The 21,208-nt window shown below is 59.8% G+C and overlaps 1 protein-coding gene across 1 annotated transcript; it reads right to left on the bottom strand.

Annotated features, from left to right (window-relative positions):
- Positions 1–3,509: 3,509 nt before the first annotated feature.
- KRT78 (keratin 78) lies at positions 3,510–11,136 on the bottom strand. Its single transcript, XM_026000052.2, has 9 exons — positions 10,774–11,136; positions 9,910–10,124; positions 8,824–8,884; positions 8,275–8,370; positions 7,312–7,476; positions 6,848–6,973; positions 4,283–4,503; positions 4,020–4,054; positions 3,510–3,945 (listed from the first exon to the last, which is right to left on the bottom strand). Exons 1-9 carry the CDS (start codon positions 11,134–11,136, stop codon positions 3,674–3,676), a joined length of 1,554 nt encoding a protein of 517 aa, XP_025855837.2. The 3' UTR covers positions 3,510–3,673.
- Positions 11,137–21,208: the final 10,072 nt, after the last annotated feature.

Raw genomic sequence — 21,208 nt, 5'->3', positions numbered from 1 at the left:
GAAACAGTCGGGAGTGGGGCTTCTGGGGAAGGGAGTGATGTCAGCCCTCTGAGTCAGGGTGGGGGTGGGGGGGTGGGGGGTGGGAGTAGAGTCGTCTCCGCACATTCCAGCCCTCCTGGGGAATGACAGCCACATGCGTTGACGTGGCAATCTGTGCCAGGCTTTGTGGGGAAGCTAGTGGCATACAGTGGCACGGGCTGCCAGGGCTCGCCCTGCGAGCTGCTGCTTGGGGACAGGCTCCCTCCCAGCCTAGCAGGGGCTCCAGGGTCCCAGCCCAGACAGAGGGTGGGGAGCCACTCTGCCTCCTCGGGGGCCTGACTCTCCTCTCTGCTTTCACGCAGGACACCCAAGCTCAGACCTTCTTTCGGTGGCCCAGGAGAAGCAGCCCTCTCCCCTGCGCTGCTGCTGCTCCAACCAAGGACTTCTGCATCTGGAGACTGTCACCTGCCTGAGGTCCCCCCATCTTCACCCGGCAATAGGATGGGATGCAAGAGCCGAGGGGATGGGAGGCTGCTGCAGGGGGGACAAGGCAAGGCGGCTGATGGTGTCAGCCGAGTACCCAACAGCACCCAACCCAAGCCAGCCTGGGTACTGAGCCATAGGAAAGATAACGGGGTGAAGACAACAGGGGCTGCCCGTGGGGCCCTCCTGCAAGGGTAATCTAACAGCGATGTCCTCGCTGGGCAGGCTCCGTCCACCTCCTTCCTGCCCCGGATCGGCCACCCACCTCCTAGGCCCCATAGGCTGCTCCCTTGTTCTCTGGCTTCATGGCTTGGCCAGCGCTGGAGGGCACCAGCAGGAGATCCAGGAGGGAGGAAGGGAGGACAGGGATTTCCCCCCGGCTTCCTCCCTGCTTTGCTCCAGGAGTACAGCCTCTTCCAGAGGATGCAGGCCCATGAGTTCCCGCTCCTCTCTCACCTGCCACTCACTTCGTCCTGTCTTTCAGTTCTACACAGGGCGACCTCCTCCTCCTGGTTCTCCCTGCTTAGCACTGAAAGTCCCACATCCTGGAAAACCACCCCACCCTGGACAAACCAGAGGTTGGCCCCTCCAGCTCTGGGGGTGGCAGTGGCCCCTCCATCCTATCTGTGTTCCCTTAGCCACGTCCACACTCTGTAGGTACTTCTCGCATCAAAGCCCATGTAATTAAACTTTCTCGGGTGAATTGTGTTTCCTGCTGGGATCCTGAATGGCACAACCACCACACAGCCCTGTGAGGTCAACATTATTATTAATTTCTTCTCACAGATGAGGAAACTGGAGAGGTTACAGAGCTTGGTGAAAGTCACTCCACTAGTAAGTGGCAGAGCCAGGATGCAAACCCAGGGATCCTGGTCCCTGGGTCATGTGCTCCCCAACTCCTGTCTCCCTTACAGATGGCTGAAAAGCTCCCTTCTTGGATACTTTTGATGGAGAGATCCTTGGGTCTGAGAAAAGGGGTGACCTCCCTCAAAGCTGGGGGGCAATGGCATGACCTCCCGTGGCCTAGGCTGTAGAGTTTGGAGTTGAGCCACACAGGAGGGAGAAGGCAGGAGTAGTGTTGGAGCCAATGGGCTGATGGGATAGGGGCTGGGATGGAGAAGGTGACCCTCCTCACCCACCTAGCAACTGGCCCTGTTGCCCACACTCCTGGCTTCCTGCAGAGCTTCCTGAAGAAAAGGGAAGGAGACGCTTCCAGCCTCGTGTTCAGACAGGCCCAGTGGTGGGGTGAGAGCCAAGAGGTAAGGGGATGGACAGAGTTCCAGTCCCAAGGGCTCATCAGAGCCCTGCACAAGCTGAGCAGCTGAGCCCCATCCTGGGTGCAGGAGAAGAACTTGCCCATTGGTCCCAGGCTAATAGGAAAGCTGGATCCCAGACCAGAACCAGCCAGAGACCGAGCCAAGGACAGGTGTAGCCAGGCTGTGCCAGACACAGAAAGGGTCTGGCACATTCAGACTTGAGGAATTAGGGAGGGTTTCCAGGAGGAGATAAATCTGGTGCAGACATGGGAAGAAGGAGGAGCAGGTTGGAGATCCCTGCATGGCTCAGGGGTTTAGCGCCGGCCTTCAGCCCAGGGCATGATCCTGGAGACCCGGGATCAAGTCCCACGTCAGGCTCCCTGCATGGAGCCTGCTTCTCCCTCTGTCTCTGCCTCTCTCTTTCTGTGTGTCTCTCATGAATAAATAAATATAATCTATAAAAAAAGAAGGAGGAGGAGGAGGAGGAAGAGGAGGAGGAGGAGGAGCAGGGATGAGGGGCTATCTCCAGTCCAGAGTACTTTACAAGGGAACAAGCTAAAAGAGATACTGAAGCATCAATGGAGATGGAGGGGATGGATGACATCCCAGGGAGCAGAGTGGAAGGCTGGAAGGAGCCCCCTGATGAGCAGATTGGGATGAGGGGTGAGATGCCCATTGGAAATTCCCAAATCAAATTAGATTAGATTAGATTAGATTAGATTAGATTCCCAAATTAGATCTACTAATAGATATTCGACGAATTCCCTGAGAAGAGTGGGCTGGGCAGTGGCACCGCTTCTGTTTTGCTAGGTGAGGTGCAAGCCCGGGGCAGAGCTGAATTGCTGGAAGGAGCGGCAGAGAAGCTGCACGGTGCCGCAGGGATCCCTCGTCTCTGCCCTTCAGCCTCCCCTCTAAATCCCCTCGGAACATGCATTTAGAGCTGTTGCTTAGCATCAGTGCTGAACTATTAACCTGCCGGGGGCACCCCTGTCCAGGAGAAGGGCCAGCTTAGAGCTCAGAGATGAAGTGGGGCTGACATGAAAAGACCCAGCTTGCTACCCTGGATGGAGCTGGAGCCAGGGCAGCCCTGGGAGGGGACTGGGAGAAGGACAGAAACCCCCATCTCCTAGCACGGGCTGCTGACTTAGCCGCCGGAGGCTGGCCTCTGGCCCTGGTTACCACAGGCTCCAGAAAGATCTGGTCTTCATGGGTGGGAGGGGCTATGCTGGAGAACCCCGAAACTGAAGGAGCGGGAGAGACACTGAACCCAGGGGCACCCGGCTGGCTCAGTCTGTAGAGCGTGCGACTCTGGATCTCAGGATGGTGAGCTCGAGCCCCACGTTGGGTGTAGAGCTTACTTTTTAAAAAAGAGAGACGCGGAGCCCATTAGAAGGGCAGGATGGGGTTGATCTTGGTCGCCAGAGTAGCCCAGTCCTGGCATGGTGCCTCCAGTACGGTTTGCAATTCGATGAAATTTGTGGGAGGGAAAGAGTGGGAGAGGGGAGAGAGAAAGGAAGACCCCTTCAGGGAGAAATGGGTGCTGCTTCATTTCACAAGAGAGAAGTCCAGAGGGAGGGAAGAGGACCAGGGTGGTGGCCCTTGGTTCCAGCCCCCAGGCTCTGGTCATTGGGCCTCAGGCCCCTCCTCTCCCCACAAAGGACAATACTTGGCTGGCCGAGCCCACCAGGGCTGGAGGACAGGGCGCCGTGGACCTGGGGCCTGGGGCGGACAGCAGGCCAGTGAGACGCAAATCGTACGCAGAGCAAGGCCAGCCTGGGCACACAGCAGGAATAGCCAGCAGGCACGACTTTATTGGCTTCTGCGAGCGCCCCGTGGGCTGGCTCCGCTGTGGGCAACGCGCACGGAGCTGGCCATGCAGGGAGGTGGGTGGTGGAGGGGGGCGCAGGGCTGAGGGGGCTCGGGAAGGCATGAGGAGCAAGTGGCTGCGAGGTCACTCAGTATGTGACAGACGTCTTCAGACTTGACTCCACCGTCTTCTTCAGGATGGTGCGGCAGCTGGAGCCGGAGCCGGAGCCGGAGCCGGAGCCAGACACAGAGCAGGAGGCCAAAACAGGGCCCTGCCCGGAGCCCAGGGTGATGGTGGAGCCTCCGGTCACGACGCTGGAGCAGCTGGACCCAAAGCTGCCTTTCTCGCCTCCGAGGCCACAAGAGCCCCCCAGGCCACTGTCAGCGCCTCCAGACAGGACGGTGCTGCCTCCACCCACGGCTGCCAAGAAATGCACCAGAGTCACAGCAGGGTCCTCCCCAGGGGACCACTCTCCCCAGCTCCCCGATACTCACAGACGATGACCTGGCTGCTGCACCTCCCAGACATCCTGGGGGAGAAAGGAGAAGAGGACAAAATGCTCAGAAAGGCTGCGGAGAATAGGTCCCCAGGTGCTTCTTAGCCTCTCAGCAGATCAAATCCCCAGTCCTGATTGTCAATCCCTCCCAGCAGGGTGGGTGGGGGCACTAGGGAATCTCAGAATGTCCCTCGGCGAGGAGGCCACACTGGTGGCTGTCCTTCCTCCTCTCCCACCTCTCCCGTGTGCCCGGGCCCCCACCTGCTCTCCTCGCCCTCCAGCAGCCTGCGGTAGGCGGCGATCTCCACGTCCAAGGCCAGCTTCGTGCTCATGAGCTCCTGGTACTCCTGCAGGAGCCGGGCCAGGTCCTGCTTGGCGGCTCTCAGGGCGGCCTCCAGCTCGGCCAGTTTGGTCTGAGCGTCCTTGAGGGCCAGCTCCCCGCGCTGCTCAGCATCAGTGATGGTGGCCTGCAGGTTGGCATTCTGGGGCGGGGGCGGGGGGGGTGGTGGAAACAAAGGGGAGAGTGGTTGCAAGCCCGGTATAGCCTCCCAAGGAATCTACTGTGGCTAGACCACAATCTCATGAGCTCAAAATTATCCACGGCCACCCCCTGCCCCTTTCCTCTCGCTCTGACAGAAAGCATTGCCTCTTCTGCTTCCTTAACTCTCACAGTGGGTTGAATAGTGTCCCCAAAAATGTCATGTCCACCTAGAACTTCAGACTGTGATCTTATTTGGAAATAGGGTCTTTGCAGGCGTGATTAGCTAAGGATCTCAAGATGATATCATACTATGTGTAGAATGAGCCCTAACCCCGATGAGTGGTGTCCCTAGAAAAAGATGACAGGTCACAGAGACAGACACGGGGGGATGACGCCACGTGACAACGGAAGCAGGGATGGAGCGATGCAGCCATAAGACGAGGAATGGCAAGGATGCCCGGGACCACCGGAGGCCGGGAAAGGGCAAGGAAGGACGCCCCCACCCAGCTCCTTCAGAGGGGCTGCACCTGCCAACACCCGACTTCGTGCTTCTAGCCTCCAGAAGTGAGGGGATACGCGGTCCGGTGCCTCGAGCCTCTAAGTTTGTGGCACTTTGTTAGGAAACGCACCCCTTGGCACCTTACTCGAGGGACTCCACCTCTGCCCGGGCACTTACTGGTCTTCCTGCCCGTCCCGCTGCGTGGAGCGTTACCTACAAGTGTCCTCCTAAGGGCACTTGATTGCTCTAGGACAGCCCCACTTCTAATACTTTGTCCTCTTATCAAACCACATCAAGCCACGTGCCTCAGTTGTTGGTTGGAGGAGCACGCTCTCGCTCTCCGTACTCACCTTTCTGATCTGATAGAAAACTCCCCAAAGGAGAGCAACATCCCCAGCTAACGGGACACCCCGCTGACTCGGCCTCGGGATCAGGAAAGAAGGCATCCCCTGGGGGCTCTCCCTCCCATTCCCATTCCAGCCTCGTTATCCTACTCTGTACATGAGCACCTGTTGATGGGGAGCATCGTCTCTATTGTACGGATAAAGAAACTGAGAGTCAGAGAAGCTGTGAGTGGCACAGCTGGGTCCCTAACCCGGGACAGGTGCCAGCTGGCCCCCCGCTTCCAGTCCTGGGGGCTGCGCGGGGTCTGGCACAGGGGAGTCCAGTCCGTACATTTGTAAAGGAGGACTAGGGGGGGCTGTGCTCCCAGAGGGATTCTCGCAGGAGAGGCAGCTTGCAGTGTGGCGAGCGGTTCCAGATGTGGGGACGCAGTGGCCTCCTAAGTGCTGCCTGCCGGGCCGAGACTGCCTGCTCACAATCACCTGGGTGAGCTGAGCTCAGCAAGTGGGTTTCTCAGCTCCCCCCTTAGAGACCCAGGCCCTTAGCCTGAGAGGGGCCCAGGAATCTGCATTTTAATAGACATCCCAGGGAATTCCAAAGCAAGGAATTCAAACGTAGGGGCCCAAACACCGTGGCAGCAAATTGAATAATAGGCCCTGGGCACCTTCATCTCGGTCCCGTGTCACATTCCGAAGGAGGCCAGGTGGGGCTGGGTGGAGACTGAGTCCGGGCTTCCAATGACCTGAGCTCCAAGGGCTTCCCGGGAGGGCCCCGCTTGGGAATGCAGAGGCCGTGCACACCCCGGGGGTCAAGCCGAACTGCGTGGGGAAACCGCCTGACTCTAGTCTCAGCTCTCAACCCTCTGCTGATCCCAAAATCGATTCTTTGGGTTTGGGGAAAGGGAGTGCAAAGAGACTTGAAAGCGTGAAGGGTCTGGAAGCCTCGACATCCAGGAGTGAGGGCTCCAGGACTAGCAAGAAACCGCGTCTCCGCCCTTGCCATCCTCTACCCCGCGCTCCCCTCTCGTCGCATGCCAGGCCCCAGAGGCATCACCTCCAACCCGCACAAAGATCTGCCTAAGGAGGGCTCACTCCCAGCCCCAGCGCCACTGCCCATCACGCCTGTGCCCTTGGGTCCTGGCTCTCACCCTCCCCAGCACGGGACCCAGAAAGTCAGCCCCCGGCCCTAGAGTCGCCACTGCGCTTGAGGAGTAAGAGTCAAAAGAAAGTGGAAGGATCGGCCCTCTCCCCGAGGAGCCAAAAGCAAGGTGCACCCCAGGCCACGGAAGGCAGCGTGAACAGCGCCCCCTGGAGTTGTTCAATGCAGTTGTCCTCGGCTGGAATCCGCAGGAGGGAGGCCAAGTTCCTCCAAAACGGGGCCTCAGGTGCTCTCCCCCCAAAGTACCCAGAGCTCCAGCTGGTTGTCAAACCTGCACACACACCTGGCGGGGACCCTGGCACAAAGGTGGCCCAAGGGAGGGCCTGGGGAGCTCTGGGAGCCTCACCTGCGTCCTGAGGTTCTCGATCTGACCTTGCAGCCTCTGACTCGCCTCCTGCAGCTGGGAGATCCGGACTCTAGTTCCCTTCATGCTGTCCCCGTGAAGCCGGGCAGACGCCTGAAGCTCCTGGTACTGAGAGGGACACGGGTGACACCACCGGTTGACAGGACCCTCACCTTTGACCCCAAGACCGTGAGAAACACCATGTCCCCCGTTCTGTGCCTCTCACGTCCTCACTTGGATCGCGGCTTAAACACTGAAGCCAGGACAGGGCGGGATGAGCTTGCGGGAGTCGGGCTGCTCTTGTCCCCGCCACCCCCCCGGAGGTGGAGGTGGCCGTGCCCACCCGGCCCCGGAGCCCCGGGCAGGTTATCAGACCTGCCCCAAGGGGGCCGCGGTGGACGAGCACCCGGGGCCCGGGCAGCGAGACCCAGGCTTTGCCCGCCCAGGCCGCCTCGGGGCTCCCGCACCTGCGTCCGGTACAGCGCCTCGGCCTCGGCTTTGCTGCTCCGGGCGATCTCCTCGTAGCGGGCGCCGACCTCCGCGATGATGTCGCCCAAGTCCAAGCCTCGGTTATTGTCCATGGACAGCACCACGGACGTGTCGCCGGCCTGGGTCTGGAGCCGGCCCAGCTCCTGCAGGGACGATTGCGTCAGCGTCCAGCTGCCCCCGCTCCCTCTCCCCTGGGGCCCCGGGGCCGGGGCGGTGGGCGCAATGCCCGGCCTCATGCCCCCCTGGATCCATCGGGGGCAGCCCTCAGTCCGCTGGGCGGTCGAGCAGGCCCGGCCCCCTGCTTCTCCTCACCTGAAGACGAGGCTTGTGGGAGGTGGTGCCTAATGGCCCTTGCAGCTTGGACGTTAAAGGTAAACGTCCTGCGAGCCCCAGACCACCTGGTCCCCGCCACTCCTCTGACCCCCTACCGCACCCCACCCCATCCTCCTCCTGCTCTGATCCCCGAGGCCGCCTCATTTCCACAAAGATACCAGCGCACGACGAGGGGCTTCCCTCTGCCCGGAATCTCCGACTCCACCTGCCCGGTTCACTGCTCGCCTCCTTCCAATCTTTATTTCCTAATGAAGCCCCCTCTGACCACCCCATGCGAAGCTGCCACCTGCCCTACCCCCTGCGACATTCCCAAGCCCCCCGGCCCTGTTCTGACTTCTCCTGTTTGCCGTCGCATCCATCGCCCTCTCAATGCCACACAGTCTACTCGGGCTATTGCTCGGGCTGGTGTGTCCCGCCGTCTCCCGGCAGAAAGCGTCGTGAGTTCTGTCGGGGTCGCTAGCGCAGCCCTCTGCCCAGCAAGCCGCACAGGACGTTCGCGACGTTTGTTTGTCAAATGACTGAGTGACGGCTCCAGGTTGCACTAACCGGCCTTCGCCTCCGGACCACCCCCCACCCCCAGCACCACCCTGCCCCTGGCGGACCCTCACTTCTTCATAGAGTCGCCTCAAGAAGCACACGTACTCCCGCAGAGACTGCAGCTCGCCTTCCAGCTCCATCTTGCTCAGGAAAACCCCATCCACATCCTGGGGACAGGGACACAGAAGCCATGGACTCCCACTCCCGCTCTGGTTCCCGAGGTCTGCTCTCCCACTTCCCAATACTCACCCACGGCCACCCCGGGGACCCATTCCTTCCCCCTCCAGCCCCCTCTCACCCTGCTCTTCCTTTTCCCTGACCCTGGCACACACCGCCTTCAGGAGGCCTTCCCCGAGGACTCCCAACCGGTTCTGCGTCCTCCACTCCCTCCCCACCTTCTCCCACAGTGACACCCAGAGCTCATCACATGGTCCTTCCATCAGATCTTCCGGGGCGCCTGTGTCCACACCGGTGTCCCATCCCCCTGGGAGCCCCCCGAAGGCAGTGCACTATCACGTGCTGCGTTAGGATCTCCCACCCCCCTGCTGTCCCAGCCCAGGACTCGGCTTTGTGCATGGTGGGTGCTCAGGATCCCAGGGAAGCCCCTGACCCCCCCTCACCTTTTTGAGGACCACAAAGTCATTCTCAGCCGTGGCGTGCTTGTGGGCCTCCTCCTCATACCTGTCAGGTAAGCACAGAAGGCCGCTGCCCGGGGTGGCGAGATCGGAGCCCGTGCCCCTCCTCCGAGCACGACCTCCCTGAAACGGTCCCCCGGCCATTAGATGCTCCCAACGGACACATAAGCTGCCCTCGCCTCTGCCTTTCCTATCAGGAAGTCATCGTTGCGTCCTGGCTCTGCCCGTCTTCACTCCACCAACCACGTGAGACCACTCTCCGTCGCATCCATACGGCACATCCCAACACCTTTCCTCACTTGCTGCTCACAGCCATCAGGTGATGAAGCGGCCGTTTCGGCTTTTGTCAGAGCAATCACATGGCTTGCCCAAGTCATCGATAGGTGGCCCAAGCAGATCTAAAACCAGGTCTCCTGGCCCCAATCCTGAACTCTTCCCAGGACCCACTCCACCTCGCACGCCGTCCTCCCAATGGCCCTGGGAGGTAAGAAGGGCAGTGGCATGTTCCCACCTTCCAGATAAGGAGCTGATAGGCGGAGCTGAAAGGCCACACAGCTCCCCCTTGCTCACAGGCGCCAAACCCAAGCCTCCTGTTAACCCAGGGCTCTCTCCACACCACCGGGTGACCTAGGTGGGGAACCCAAAAACAGCCCAGCTGTGAATCATGCCACAAGCCCGGGGACGGTCCCACTGAATGGGTTCCCTTCCACAACACCGGGACCAGAGAACCTCTGAGTCACTTTGGCCCACAGCCTGCTCAACAGGAATTTATCGAGGAAAAACCCACTGAGGCATTGTTAAAATAGGCCCCTCCCGGCCCTGACCCGAAGCAAGGCCCTCACAGCTGGGTCTGTTGGAACCGAGGCTCTCCAGACCTGGGCATCAGGGACTGTGGGGCCTCCTTACCTGCAACAGGTGGAGCACCCTGAGAATCAGAGGGAAGGGGATGCACAGAGGAGCCACTCACGTGTGTCTGGGAGCTCAGCATGTGGGAGACCCGCCAACTGACAGTCCTGATCCAAACCCTCCCAGGCCCCACTCGGGCCCCAAGGGGCACTGGGATTTGCCTACTTGGCCTTATACTCCTCCTCCTGGTCCTGGCAAGACTTCAACTCGGCGTCCACAGCTCTTCGCTCACTCTGGAGCTGGTCCAGTTGCCGCCTGAGCTGAGCCACGTAGCCCTCAAAGAAGGTCTCCAGGTCCGGGGGGCTGTCCCTCACCCCCTGCTGTTGCAGCAGCTGCCACTTGGTCTCCAAGATCTTGTTCTGCTGCTCCAGGAAGCGCACCTGCAGCCCGAGCGGAGGCTCCCTGAGGCTGCCGTGGGACCCCTGGCCACAGGCTCTGGCAAGTAAAGCCTCAGGGGCTCCTTGGTGAGCCCACCTTTCCCCTACCTCCCAACCCAGCCTGGGAAGGGGCAGCCTCAGGCCCTCCCAGGAGGCTCTGAGCATATCAAAATGATCAGAATGGCTAACAGGGGAGGGTCTCCCCCCTGCCGAACGACCATCCTCTGCTCCTGAGCCCCTAGCATAGAACAGCAGGGCCTCAGCATCATCAGAGAGACTGCAGTGAGACCACGGAAGGACCTCTTGGCTGCAGAAGTGATTAGGAAAGTATTAGCAGGGGCGCCTGGGTGGCTCAGCGGTGGAGCATCTGCCTTTGGCTCAGGGCGTGATCCCAGAGTCCTGGGATCGAGTCCCACATCAGGCTCCCCGCACGGAGCCTGCTTCTCCCTCTGCCTGGGTCTCTGCCTCTCTCTGTCTCCCATGAGAGGAAGGAAGGAAGGAAGGAAGGAAGGAAGGAAGGAAGGAAGGAAGGAAGGAAGGAAGGAAGGAAGGAAGGAAAATGGTAGCTGAGCAGACTTCTCCATTCCCAAATCCAACGAGAACATTCCTCCAAGGGAGGCAGAGACAGGGGCTTCGCCAAGTTGACCCTCACCTTGTCGATGAAGGAAGCAAACTGGTCATTGAGGCTCCGGATCTCTTGGGTCTCCTGAGTCCTCACCACCTGGAACTGGGGGTCGATCCCAATATTCAACGGGCTCAGCAGAGCAGTGTCGATGGTCACTTCCTGAATGCCCCCGGGAGGGCACAGGGGAAGGCCAGGCCCACCTCGGGCTCCCACAGACTGCACCCCCGGCCTTCCCCCTGACCCCCAAGCCCCCCCTCGGGAGCCTCCCCTGCTCCCCCCGAAGGAAGTGCAGCTCCGGCTGCTGAAGCGGCCCCCGCGGCCCCGCGAGCGAGCGCAGCAGGCTGAGCGGGCGCTGAAGCCCCTCGGGGCCCGGGCTGAGGGGACGGACATGCTGGAGACAAGGCCACACAGTGCAGACAGTGCAGACGACAGAGGATCATCCGGGTGTGTGAGTTCCTGCCCCGAGGCCCCAGCACGAGACTTTTATCCCCTCCTGGACCTGGGCTGGGCCTCGGGGAGCAGGATGCTCTCAGCCTGACTGTGTCTGTCACTGGCAGGTGACCTAGTCCGACACGCCTGGAGGACAGAGGCCAGGGGAGAGGAGGCCCAGATGCTGCCCTCGGAGCCCCCAGGCTGCGGGAGAGCTGGGCACGGCCCGGAAGCAAGGAAGCAGCCCAGACCGGACTCCAAGGCCAGGACGGTCGCTGGGGGCACCCAAGGAAGGCTTCCCAGGGAAGCAGATGGGGGGATGGGGAAGAAGGGGGGTCCAGATGGGGCGTCTGAGTGCCTGGAGACACAGGACTGAGGGGTGTGGAGCTTCTCAAGGGGACTCTACCTTAAGGAAGGCACTTGGCAGTACTAGGAGAAGCTACGAGGCTAGTGGAGGTGTTATTGTCCTCGTTGGCTAAAAGACACCCCAGGATTTGGAAATGAAACAGAAAAACAGGGTGTCCAAGTGCCTTCTCTTGCGCAACCCAGCAATCATCCACAAGGCACCACCCCGCTCAAACCAGGCCTCTGCATCCAGGATCTGGGCGAGTGGTGCATTTCCAAGCCCAGCCTATGTCCCTGCTCCCTCCCCAGACACGCAGTTGCCAGGCCTGGATCACGCACCGCATGTGTCACGTTACAAGCAGGGGCGCCTGGCCTCTGAAGTAAAATATATACTTAGAAGGATACTCCCTTGGGGTGCTGGGAGCAGACACAGGAACTCCCCCCCAGGGTGGAGCAGACACAGGAACTCCCCCCCAGGGTGAGCCAGAGGCTCTGCCCTCTGGTATGCCGAGAGCCCCCCACCAGTACGGGACCCCGTGTAGGAGGCGGCCAGCCACCACTGCTGAAACTCCTCCACTGCTGGCAAGCACGGTTGGGCAGCTCTGATTTTTAGAAATTTCTAAAATTCTGCCCCTGAAACTAGGATACTGGGCCTTTGCGAATGCAGCTCAAAGCAAGAGCAAACGGGGACTCAACGTCATGAACACTCAAGAGACCTGCAATGAGGAAGTTGGTCGTAGCAATGCACCTCCGGGCCACACAGCCTGAGCAAGTCTCCCCTCCCTCCAGAGGATTAGAAGCCCCTTCCTCCTTCTCCTAGCCCCACCTGGCACACCCTGAATGAAGCCAAACAACAGACGGCCTCAAGGGGAAGAAGAGGACTGGGCCTTCCATGGGGAGAACAAAAGAGCTCAAGGGACTGAGGTGCCAGGTGAGGAGGAAGAGAGGAAAGATCCAAGCAGGAGATCTGAGTGCACCGAGGAAGGAGAGGCAGTGTGGAGCAGCCTCAGTGTCTAGAAAGAGAATCTGGGGGTGGGAGGCCTGCGGGGCTCAGTCCGTTAAGCATCTGCCTTCAGCTCAGCTCAGATCATGATCCCAGGGTCCTGGAATCGAGCCCCGCATCAAGCTCCCTGCTCCGTGGGGAGCCTCCCTCTCCCTCTGCACCTCCCCCTGCCTGTGCTTGCTCTCTTTCTCTATCAAATAAATCAATAAATCCTAAAAAAAAAAAGGATAAGAGTTAGAAAAAGAATCTGGGAAATGGGCTGGATCCCATTGAGGACCCACCTCCCAACCCTGCTCCCTGGGGACCACTTTGCAGCATCAAGGAAGACCAGGTGCCTTCCTTCCCGGCACCATGAATGTGTTTGAGAAACATTTCTGTGGCCTGGACTCGACTACGCCTCCTCCCAGTGTTAAGGGTGGATGACAGAGATCACAGGAGGAGGTTCTCCCTGGAACTTCTTCCTATTTGTAATGTTATAGAACATTAAAGCCAGAGTGAGCCTCAAGGTCATCTGTCCAGTGCTCCCATTTTACACTTGAGGGTTCCGAGGTCCCATAGGGTGTAGGGCGGGGTGCAGAGACCGTGCACCCTTGGGTAACCTAAGACATTGCACCAGGTGACCTCTAAGCCTGTGATCTGAGTGACTTGCTCAAGGCCACCCACACAGCTGGTTAGGCTGAAGCCAGGACCACCACCCAGCCCAGGCCACTGCCCCACGGAGCAGCCCTCTAAGCCCCCGGTTATAGCTTGTCCACCACTCTATCGGGCTCAGGGTCAGGCATCCACCAGGCATCAACAGGTATTTGTGGTAAGAGATGAATTCTTCTCCACGACAGTCACACCCAGGGAACTTCTTGAATCACCAGGTTCTCTAATGCTGCCGTAACATGTTTCCTTCTGCTTAAAAAAATAATAATAATAAATCAGGGGCACCTGGCTGGCTCAGTGGCTAGAGCAGATGACTCCTACTCTCGGGGGCAGCGAGTCCAAGCCCCATGTGGGGCGGAGAGCTTACTTAAATAAATAAACAAATAAGATGATTCTGGGACATTTTAAATAAATATTAAAAATTTTAAATGATTACATGTGGGACGCCTGGGTGGCTCAGTGGTGAGTGCCTGCCTTCAGCTCAGGGCATGATCCTGGGGTCCCGGGATCGAGTCCCCGCATCAGGCTTCTTGTATAGAGGTTGCTTCTCCCTCTGCCTGTGTCTCTGCCTCTCTCTCTCTCTCTGTGTCTCTCATGAATAAATAAATAAAATCTTTAAATAAATAAATAAGATGAATGATCAATAAATAAGTAATCGTATGGTGATGGAGAGAACGCTGAAACAGTTTGGGGGTTCGAATGCTAGGCCTCCACTGGCGGACTGACGTGTCCCTGTATACAAAGGTGCATCAAGGGATCTCAATTCATGCAGCAGCCAAAGTGCACATGGCTCCATGGGTTATGGCCGTCCTCAGTGTCCCCAGCTCCGGGGTAGCTACCATCAGCCCCACGTCATGCTCTGCAGCCCCTGCCCACCTGGGCTCCCCTTCAGGAAAGTGCCAGGCTGGGGTGGTTTCTTGTGGCTTCCCCCTCCCTCCCTCCCTGCCTCACCCTTAGTTCACCCCCGGTCACAGCTGTGATTCCCTAACCTTTCACTCAAGCCTGTCCTGTCCGCACGGTCTATTTTTTTTACCCAAATGCCACTTAGTCACATTTTTTTCATTACATTCTCTCTCCTTTTTTTTAAGATTTTATTTATTCATTCATAAAAGAATGAGCTGATGGCAACAAGAAAAGGGTGGGGCGAGCTGCTGCCTCTGCAGCCCCTCCGAGCCCAGGTAATGAGCCCCCAAAACCCACAGGGAGCAATCCCAAGACAGAGGCCTGGGAGAGCAGGGGTTTGCAAAGCTTTGCCTGGGAGTTCTGAACCTAAACGTCTGTCCCCAAGGTCCAAGTTGAGAGAAGCAGTGAAGGATGACACTAAATTCCAACGTGTAAAACATGATCGTGTTTTACGAAGCACTTTTAATTTTTTTATTATTCATGAGAGACACAGAGAGAGAGGCAGAGACCCGGGCAGAGGGAGAAGCAGGCTCGCTGCAGGGAGCCCGACGCGGGACTCGATCCCAGGACCCCAGGATCACGCCCTGAGACGACGGCAGACGCTCAAGCACTGAGGCACCAGGCGTCCCTACGAAGCACTCTTAGAACGTCTACCGGGGGCCCTCCGGGCGCCCTCACTGTGCCTCTGCCCAGCCTTTGCTTCATCTCCTTGTCACAACCTGAGAAGTGGGTATCAGGGTCACTGATGCTCGGGCGCAGACACGAAAGCCAGTGCTCGGGATCTCAACGACAGTACGTGGCCGGGCCAGGACGAGAATGTGGGTTGTCCAGGAGCCCGCGGCCCCCCAGAGCCCCCCGGAGCCCCCCGGAGCCCCCCAGAGCCCCCCCGGAGCCCCCCGGAGCCCCTCGTCCAGCACGTGCCTCCCCATCCAGCGGAGCTCCAGGAGCCAGGTGCAGGGGAGAGCCGGTGGGGGGGGAGCACTCGGGCGCGGCCAGGCAGCCTGCCCTGCCGTGGAACAGCCGAATCCCTGCACGATTAGAGGACACGGCCCCATTCCGGGGTGTATCTATACCCCACCCGGCTGCTTTCAAGCTGCCCCTGACTGCGGAGCTGGGATGAGAGGGCCACGGTCAGCTCCCCCGAGTCCGCAGACCTGGCACCAGCACACACCGGCTGGGGGGGATGCGAGGGACGTGGGGGGGATCGGGGGGGGGGTGGTTGTAGGAGTCTTTCTGTGAAAAGAGACTCTCCAGGACGTGGGAGCCACGAACACTTATCTGGGAGCCAAGCGAGGGCGCCTGGGAGAGGGAAGCGAGGCTGGGCTGGGCTGGGCTGGGAGAAGAGGGAAGTGTTCAGACCAGAAAAGCGCAGCTGAGAGTCCAGACTTGCTCAGCCAGGGCTCGGCACGCAGCACGGCCCCTCTGACCCAATCAGGTTCAGCCAGCTGGGTGCCCCGTTGCTAGCAGCTGCTCCCCAGACGGCAAATATTTGTGAGGCACGTTGCTAAGGACAGCCTCCCGACACCCCAGAGGGTGAAAGGCCCATAGGGTAATTTCTAGGGGAAAGTGCGCAGGATTCCTCCCATGCTCGGAAGGGAAGGGAAGGCCCCGCAGGACCTCCGGGACTGGCAGGGGGGTCACCTGGACGAGCTCCCTGACCCTCATCCCCCCTCTCCAGCATCCTTCCTCGGGCCTGGGGAGGCATCTGAAGAGCTGTGCCTGGGGGTAGGGTGGGGTGGGGTGGGGTGGGGTGGGGGTTGACCCTCTGCCCCCATCCCCAAGGACCTTCAGTCTGGGAGAACAGTATTTTCAAAACCGCAAGTTACAACCCAGCAGTAAGTCGTGAAACACACCGAATGGGTCCCAGCCGGAATTCTCGGCCTGTGTCACCGGAGCGAGGTGACGTTCCGTTCCGTAGGCGTGTGCCCATGTGCGTGTGTGCAGAGCTGCGATGTGGGATGAGCTTCTGGGGCGCCCGGCCGGCTCGGTTGGGGGAACATGCGACTCTTGCTCTCGGGGCTGTAAGTTCCAGCCCCGCGACACGGGTGTAGAGATTACTTAAAATCTTTTAAAAATAAAATAAAATGAACTTCTTCCTAGAGCGCATTGTCCAAAAAAGTCTAAGAAACCCTCTGATGTAAGAAGTGGTCCCGCACCTGAACATGTACAAACCCGACAAAGATGCCCAGAACCAGGAGCAGCATAAGCTGTCGGGACTCGAGGATGGGAAAACGAGAGCTTTCCTCCGGGAGGCTTTTCCAGAAGAGAGAGACCAGGAAAGCAGGTTTGAGAAGGGGGAAGGCAAAGGGTAAGGCGCTCTCCCGATCTACCCTAAGGGTCAGGAAATTCTCCTAACATCTAGTCTCCCCTCTAAGCTCCCAGATGCATGCTCCGCCCTACAGGAGCCCAAAGGGGAGAACCAGGGGCCCCCTCCTCCGGTGAACCACTGAGTCCTGACAGTGGCAAGGACAGGAACCCGCAGGCAGGTGCGGGGAGAGAACAAGGGTGGCAGAGCCCGGGACAGCAGCATGCTGAGGGCGGGCGGGGCCGGGGGCCCGACGGCACACTGTGCACCTGCCCTCGGAGACCGGCTATTCCAGGGAAGACCACGGTGACGCACAACGGAGCGTGACCCGAATGTCAGAGCAGAGCCACCTAAGAGGTCATCTTGGTCGACACCCTTCCTCAGCAACCCGAGAAACTGGGTGCGGGTTGTGGGGGGGGAGCAAGGGTAGGACTAGAACCCCTAAGCCTGGACACATTTCGCCCCGCATCATAACGAGCCACGAGACTAGGATAGAGGCCCATGGAAGAGGACCCCAAATCCCCACCCGCCCACCCGCCTCCCCCATCCCAGCAAGCTCATGAGGGCTGTCACCCACCCATAACGTTTACGGGGCGCGTCTCAGCGAGGTGCTTCAGCTACGGGGAATAATCCCCTCCACCTAAGGGAGCGCATCTGCGGCCCTCCAGGGAAGGAGCCGGCTCTGTGACCCGTCCCCCTCACCTGCGTTCTGGAAGTTCTCAGGCCTCACCCCCCTCCTTCCTGCTGCAACATCGGGCCCAGTTTCTCGAGGCCTCGGAAGGCACCTGCTCGCTGACCTGGCCTGGAAAGGGGGGAGGCCACCTGCGCTCCCCACGGCCCTCTCCTGGCCCCCGACTTGGCCCATCCATGATCTCCACGATGGCATGAGAGCCCAGGGAGCTGTGCCAGCAGGAGCTTGTGGGCAGGGAGGGGGCAGAGAGAGCAGAAGTCCAGCAGGAAGATGTTGGGGGAAGACGTGGACAGTGGACGGGGAAGGACACACAGATCCCACCTGCGGTCTCGCTTTTTTTAAGTCTAGGCTGATGATTCCAGGATGTAGAGGAAGACGATTCTAAGGCTTGCGGCACTTCCTTTTCTTTGTTCAAATAATACAAATTCATTGTTGAAAAATTTAACACATAGGGAATAAAATAAAATAGGGACAGTATAGCTCTTTCCAAAAACGACAACCTGGAATAGTCACTATCAACAGTTTGGTGCATGACCTTCCAGACTTTTCTGCGTGTAAATATCTTTTCGTTATTCATTCAACTGGTATTTATTGGAATTGGATGCTTTCTCTGGGCCAGGTATGGTCCTAGCACCAGGGATAAAGTAGCCGATGAAACAGATAAATAGGGCAGCCCGGGTGGCTCAGCGGTTTAGCGCCGCCTTTGGCCCAGGGTGTGATCCTGGAGACCCGGGATCGAGTCCCACGTCTGCCTGTGTCTCTGCCTCTCCCTCTCCCTGTGTCTCTTGTGACTAAATAAATAAAATCTTTAAAAAAAAAAAGAAAGAAAGAAAGAAAGAAACAGATAAATATCCAAGCCCTTATGGAACGTGCGTCTTATAACGATGCACACGTGTGTAACGCGCATGTTCACGCTTCTGGCACAGCGCTACACGCTGCTCCGGTGCAAGCACCACCCACGCATGTAAATATGTATTTCCCAGGCGTGGGATCAGATTACACACACGCACGTACAACCAGTTCCACCCTGTCGGCATCAGTAAGTGCAGACGAGATTATTCTAAGTGGCTCAGCGTATTCCCTTGCCCCGGTTCTCAGGGCTTTTCCCCAAGTCCTCCGCCTGGAGTCTGGCTTCTCCGCTCTCGACTCCCCCTGCAGGCAGCTGCCACAGCTCTCACACCCGGAGGGGACCTGGGGCCCCCCCTGCGCTGCCCCAACTCCTGACCCGGAGGGGCTGGGTTGGTCAGGACCTGCCTGCGGTGCCTTCCCGACCACCCTTCCCTGGCACCTGACGGCCTCACAGGCGAGAGCCCCCAAACAGGCCTCCCACGGGGACGGGAACACCAGGGACTCCTGAGTGTGTTTCTGGATTTGTGAAGCCCCCACTGGCCCCCGGGGCCAAGCTGGGGAGATCCACGGTCCGCACGCTCCGGGGAAGCTAGCTCCTGGGGTCCTGGGGTCCTTGGGCAGAGTGAGGCTGAGGATGGGGAGAGAGGACCTGCAGGGGGTGCTTCCGACTCTGCCTCCACTACCCCCTGGCTTGGTGGCCTCAGGCAAGTGACCTGACCTCCCCGTGTCTCCATGTCCACAGTTGCAATAAGGGAGAGATAATTCCTATTTCCTAGGGTTGCTGTGCATGTCAAACAAGACGATACGGGCAGTGCCCAGAACAGCACTTGGCACAGAGTACTGTGTACCAGCTCTTAGTACCACCACCTCCCCAGGCCCGCGGCGCCAGCCAGGCCCGGCCTACTGGAGGCTGACTTTCCTGGCCCTGCTCCTGCCCCGCCGTCATCTGAGCGCGGGGGGCAAGAGACCCGGAGAGCCGGGACTCGGATGTGAACGTGCGTGGGTACACGTGGGGAGTATGCTGTGGGCGCTGCCAGGGGGATGCGGGGTAACGAGTGGGATGCGCAGAGATCAGATGCCCACGAGGGAGTGGGTGTGTGTGCACGAGTCACGTGGACAGGCAGTGGAAGCGCGGTGCATCCGTGAATGTGGGCCCGCTGTGCACATAAGGGTGGGTGTGCAGATGCGTGGCCCCGTGAACGTGTACCCGAGAAGGACGTGTGCACGGGGCTGGGGGGGGACAAGGTGTGAACGTGTCCCGGCTTGTATGTTGTGAATGCGTAAGGGTGCGGGTGTGCAGGAAGGTTGTGTGTGCAGGTCCGTGCTCCCCGGCCCGCGCCCGCACACACCTCCCGGGGAGGGGGCTGCCACAGGCAAAGATCCCCGGTGCAGGTGGGGGGAGAACAGCCTTGATGTTTTTCCTCCTCTAAAGCTTTTGAGTTTCCTAGAGAAACCTGCCAGCTCACCAGGGCCCGGCCTTAAACCCGCCCCACTGATCGAAACTCAGGAAGGAGCCGAGCGCCAGCCGTCCCCACCCTGCACCCCCCGCCCTGCCCCGAGCGCTCCTGGCGGGGACCCACACCTCGCCGCCCTCCACCTCCGGCACCCACACCCCTCCCGCTCTCCCGAGCCCCCCGGAGGGCGCCTGGGGCAGCTCCCAGCCTTGGACACGAGGCTTAAGCCCCCCTGCACGCTGGGGGAGCACTTGCCTACCTGCCCAGGCAGGCCTTACCCAGGGGCAGCTGGCAACTCCCTGCCGGAGGGGAGCTGGGGGTGCAGCGGGGGGATCAACTTCAAAGCCCACAGCCAACCCCCTCCCAGGCGCAGGCGCCCCACCCCACCCTGCAGCTCCTGAGAAGGCGAAACCAGCGTAGAGGACTGGGTGGGGAGGGTATCTCAGAGAGCAGGGCCTCTTGGACGCAGAGGCTGGACGTCCTTTCGTTTGCGGGTTCCAGACAAGACCTCTCAACCCGGAAGCTGTCTCGATTGTTAGCCGCATTGTACATATTAACAATAACCAGCACTTAATGCGCAACCACTCCATGCCAGGCGCTTTACACATGGGACCTCTAATTAACCCCCATTTTATGGATGGGGAAACTGAGGCTCGCTCAGGTTAAGTAAGTTGTCCTAGATCACACAGAGCCGGGATTCGATCCCAGGTCTGCCTATAAGGTCTGGACCCTTTCTTAGGTCTGTGCCTGCACCGTCCTGTCTGTCCTCAGCCAGGATGGGCACCTCTGTTCTTCCTCCCCCACCAGGGGGGCCGGGGAATCCGAAGAAAGGAACATGCTCAGACTAGATGGACCGGTCGGGGGGATGGTGGGCTGGGGCCGCTGGCACAGACTTCCAGGGGATGGGGGCGTGGAGGGAGCTCAAGAAGCAAGGGGCAGAGACTGTAAGAGGAGGAAAGAAGGGATGAGAAGGGGGAGTCCGGCCTCTGTGACACCTGGCTGGGCGGGGCAGAGGGAACAGAGACGGTAAAAATTGGGGCCTGGGGTTTGAGCCCCCACAGCACCTGTCTCCCTGTGCTGTCAGTGTCCCCACGGAGGCCTGGGCCATCTGCCTCTTGAGCCCTGCCGGGCCAGGGGTGTCGCCCCCCCGGAGAGCCGGGGCGTTGAGCAACTGAGCGCTCTCCAAGTCTGGAATGCGCCAGGGCTTCATTCCTCTAGCCGCCCCATTCCCAGCAACCGGGAGGCGCGCCTGAGCCCTGGGCTTGTGGGGAAGAGAACTCAGAGGGCTCCGGAGTAAGCGGCCCAAGCGCCCAGAGGGGCAGGCGGGAAGGGGGGACAGCCACGGGGGCCACCGAGGAAGCGGAGGAGGAGGAGAACATGGGGGAGGACTGGGGTCTGGGGTGCCCACGGGGCCTGGCGCAGCTTCCTTGCTGGTGCGGGGTGGCGGTGGGGGAGGATGCACCTCACCTGGCCTCACCCCCTGTCCCCAGGCCCAGCCAAGTGCCCCGGGGAACCTGCGTCCAGCCCCACCCGAAGCTCCCCAGGCTGGGACCCAGTGGGTCGGGGAGGGGTGGGACCATCAGGTGACTTCTTTAGAGGCCCCTCCCAGGCTTGACTCCCAGCAGTCTTTCTGTGGCAAACTGCAAACCAGAGCCCCCCACCCCAGCCCCCCTTCTCAGGGACCTCCCAGGAGGACTCCGCTCTCCAGAGGGTGGGGGTGGGGTCCTATCACCTCCTTTGCAAGGCCCATTTGGTAGCTGGTGATTTGTGAAGAAAAAGGGATAGACGGGAAAGAGTACTCCAACCCCGCAGGGGCCACGCGTAAACAAGGATGA

Source organism: Vulpes vulpes, chromosome 8 (assembly GCF_048418805.1).
Source record: "Vulpes vulpes isolate BD-2025 chromosome 8, VulVul3, whole genome shotgun sequence".
Lineage (NCBI taxonomy): Eukaryota > Metazoa > Chordata > Mammalia > Carnivora > Canidae > Vulpes > Vulpes vulpes.
Note: the sequence above shows the minus strand (reverse complement) of the source record. Positions and strands in the feature narration are given on the sequence as shown.

What these genes read in the sequence shown, in the direction of transcription:
- KRT78 (XM_026000052.2), bottom strand. Translation starts at nt 11,136, where the DNA reads ATGTCCGTCCCCTCAGCCCGGGCCCCGAGGGGCTTCAGCGCCCGCTCA. An exon ending in TTGCTTCCTTCATCGACAAG is followed by an intron (nt 10,125 to 10,773) that starts GTGAGGGTCAAC and finishes CTCGGGCTGCAG; the next exon opens with GTGCGCTTCCTGGAGCAGCA. An exon ending in TGAGGCGACTCTATGAAGAA is followed by an intron (nt 7,477 to 8,274) that starts GTGAGGGTCCGC and finishes TCGTCCCTGCAG; the next exon opens with GAGCTGGGCCGGCTCCAGAC.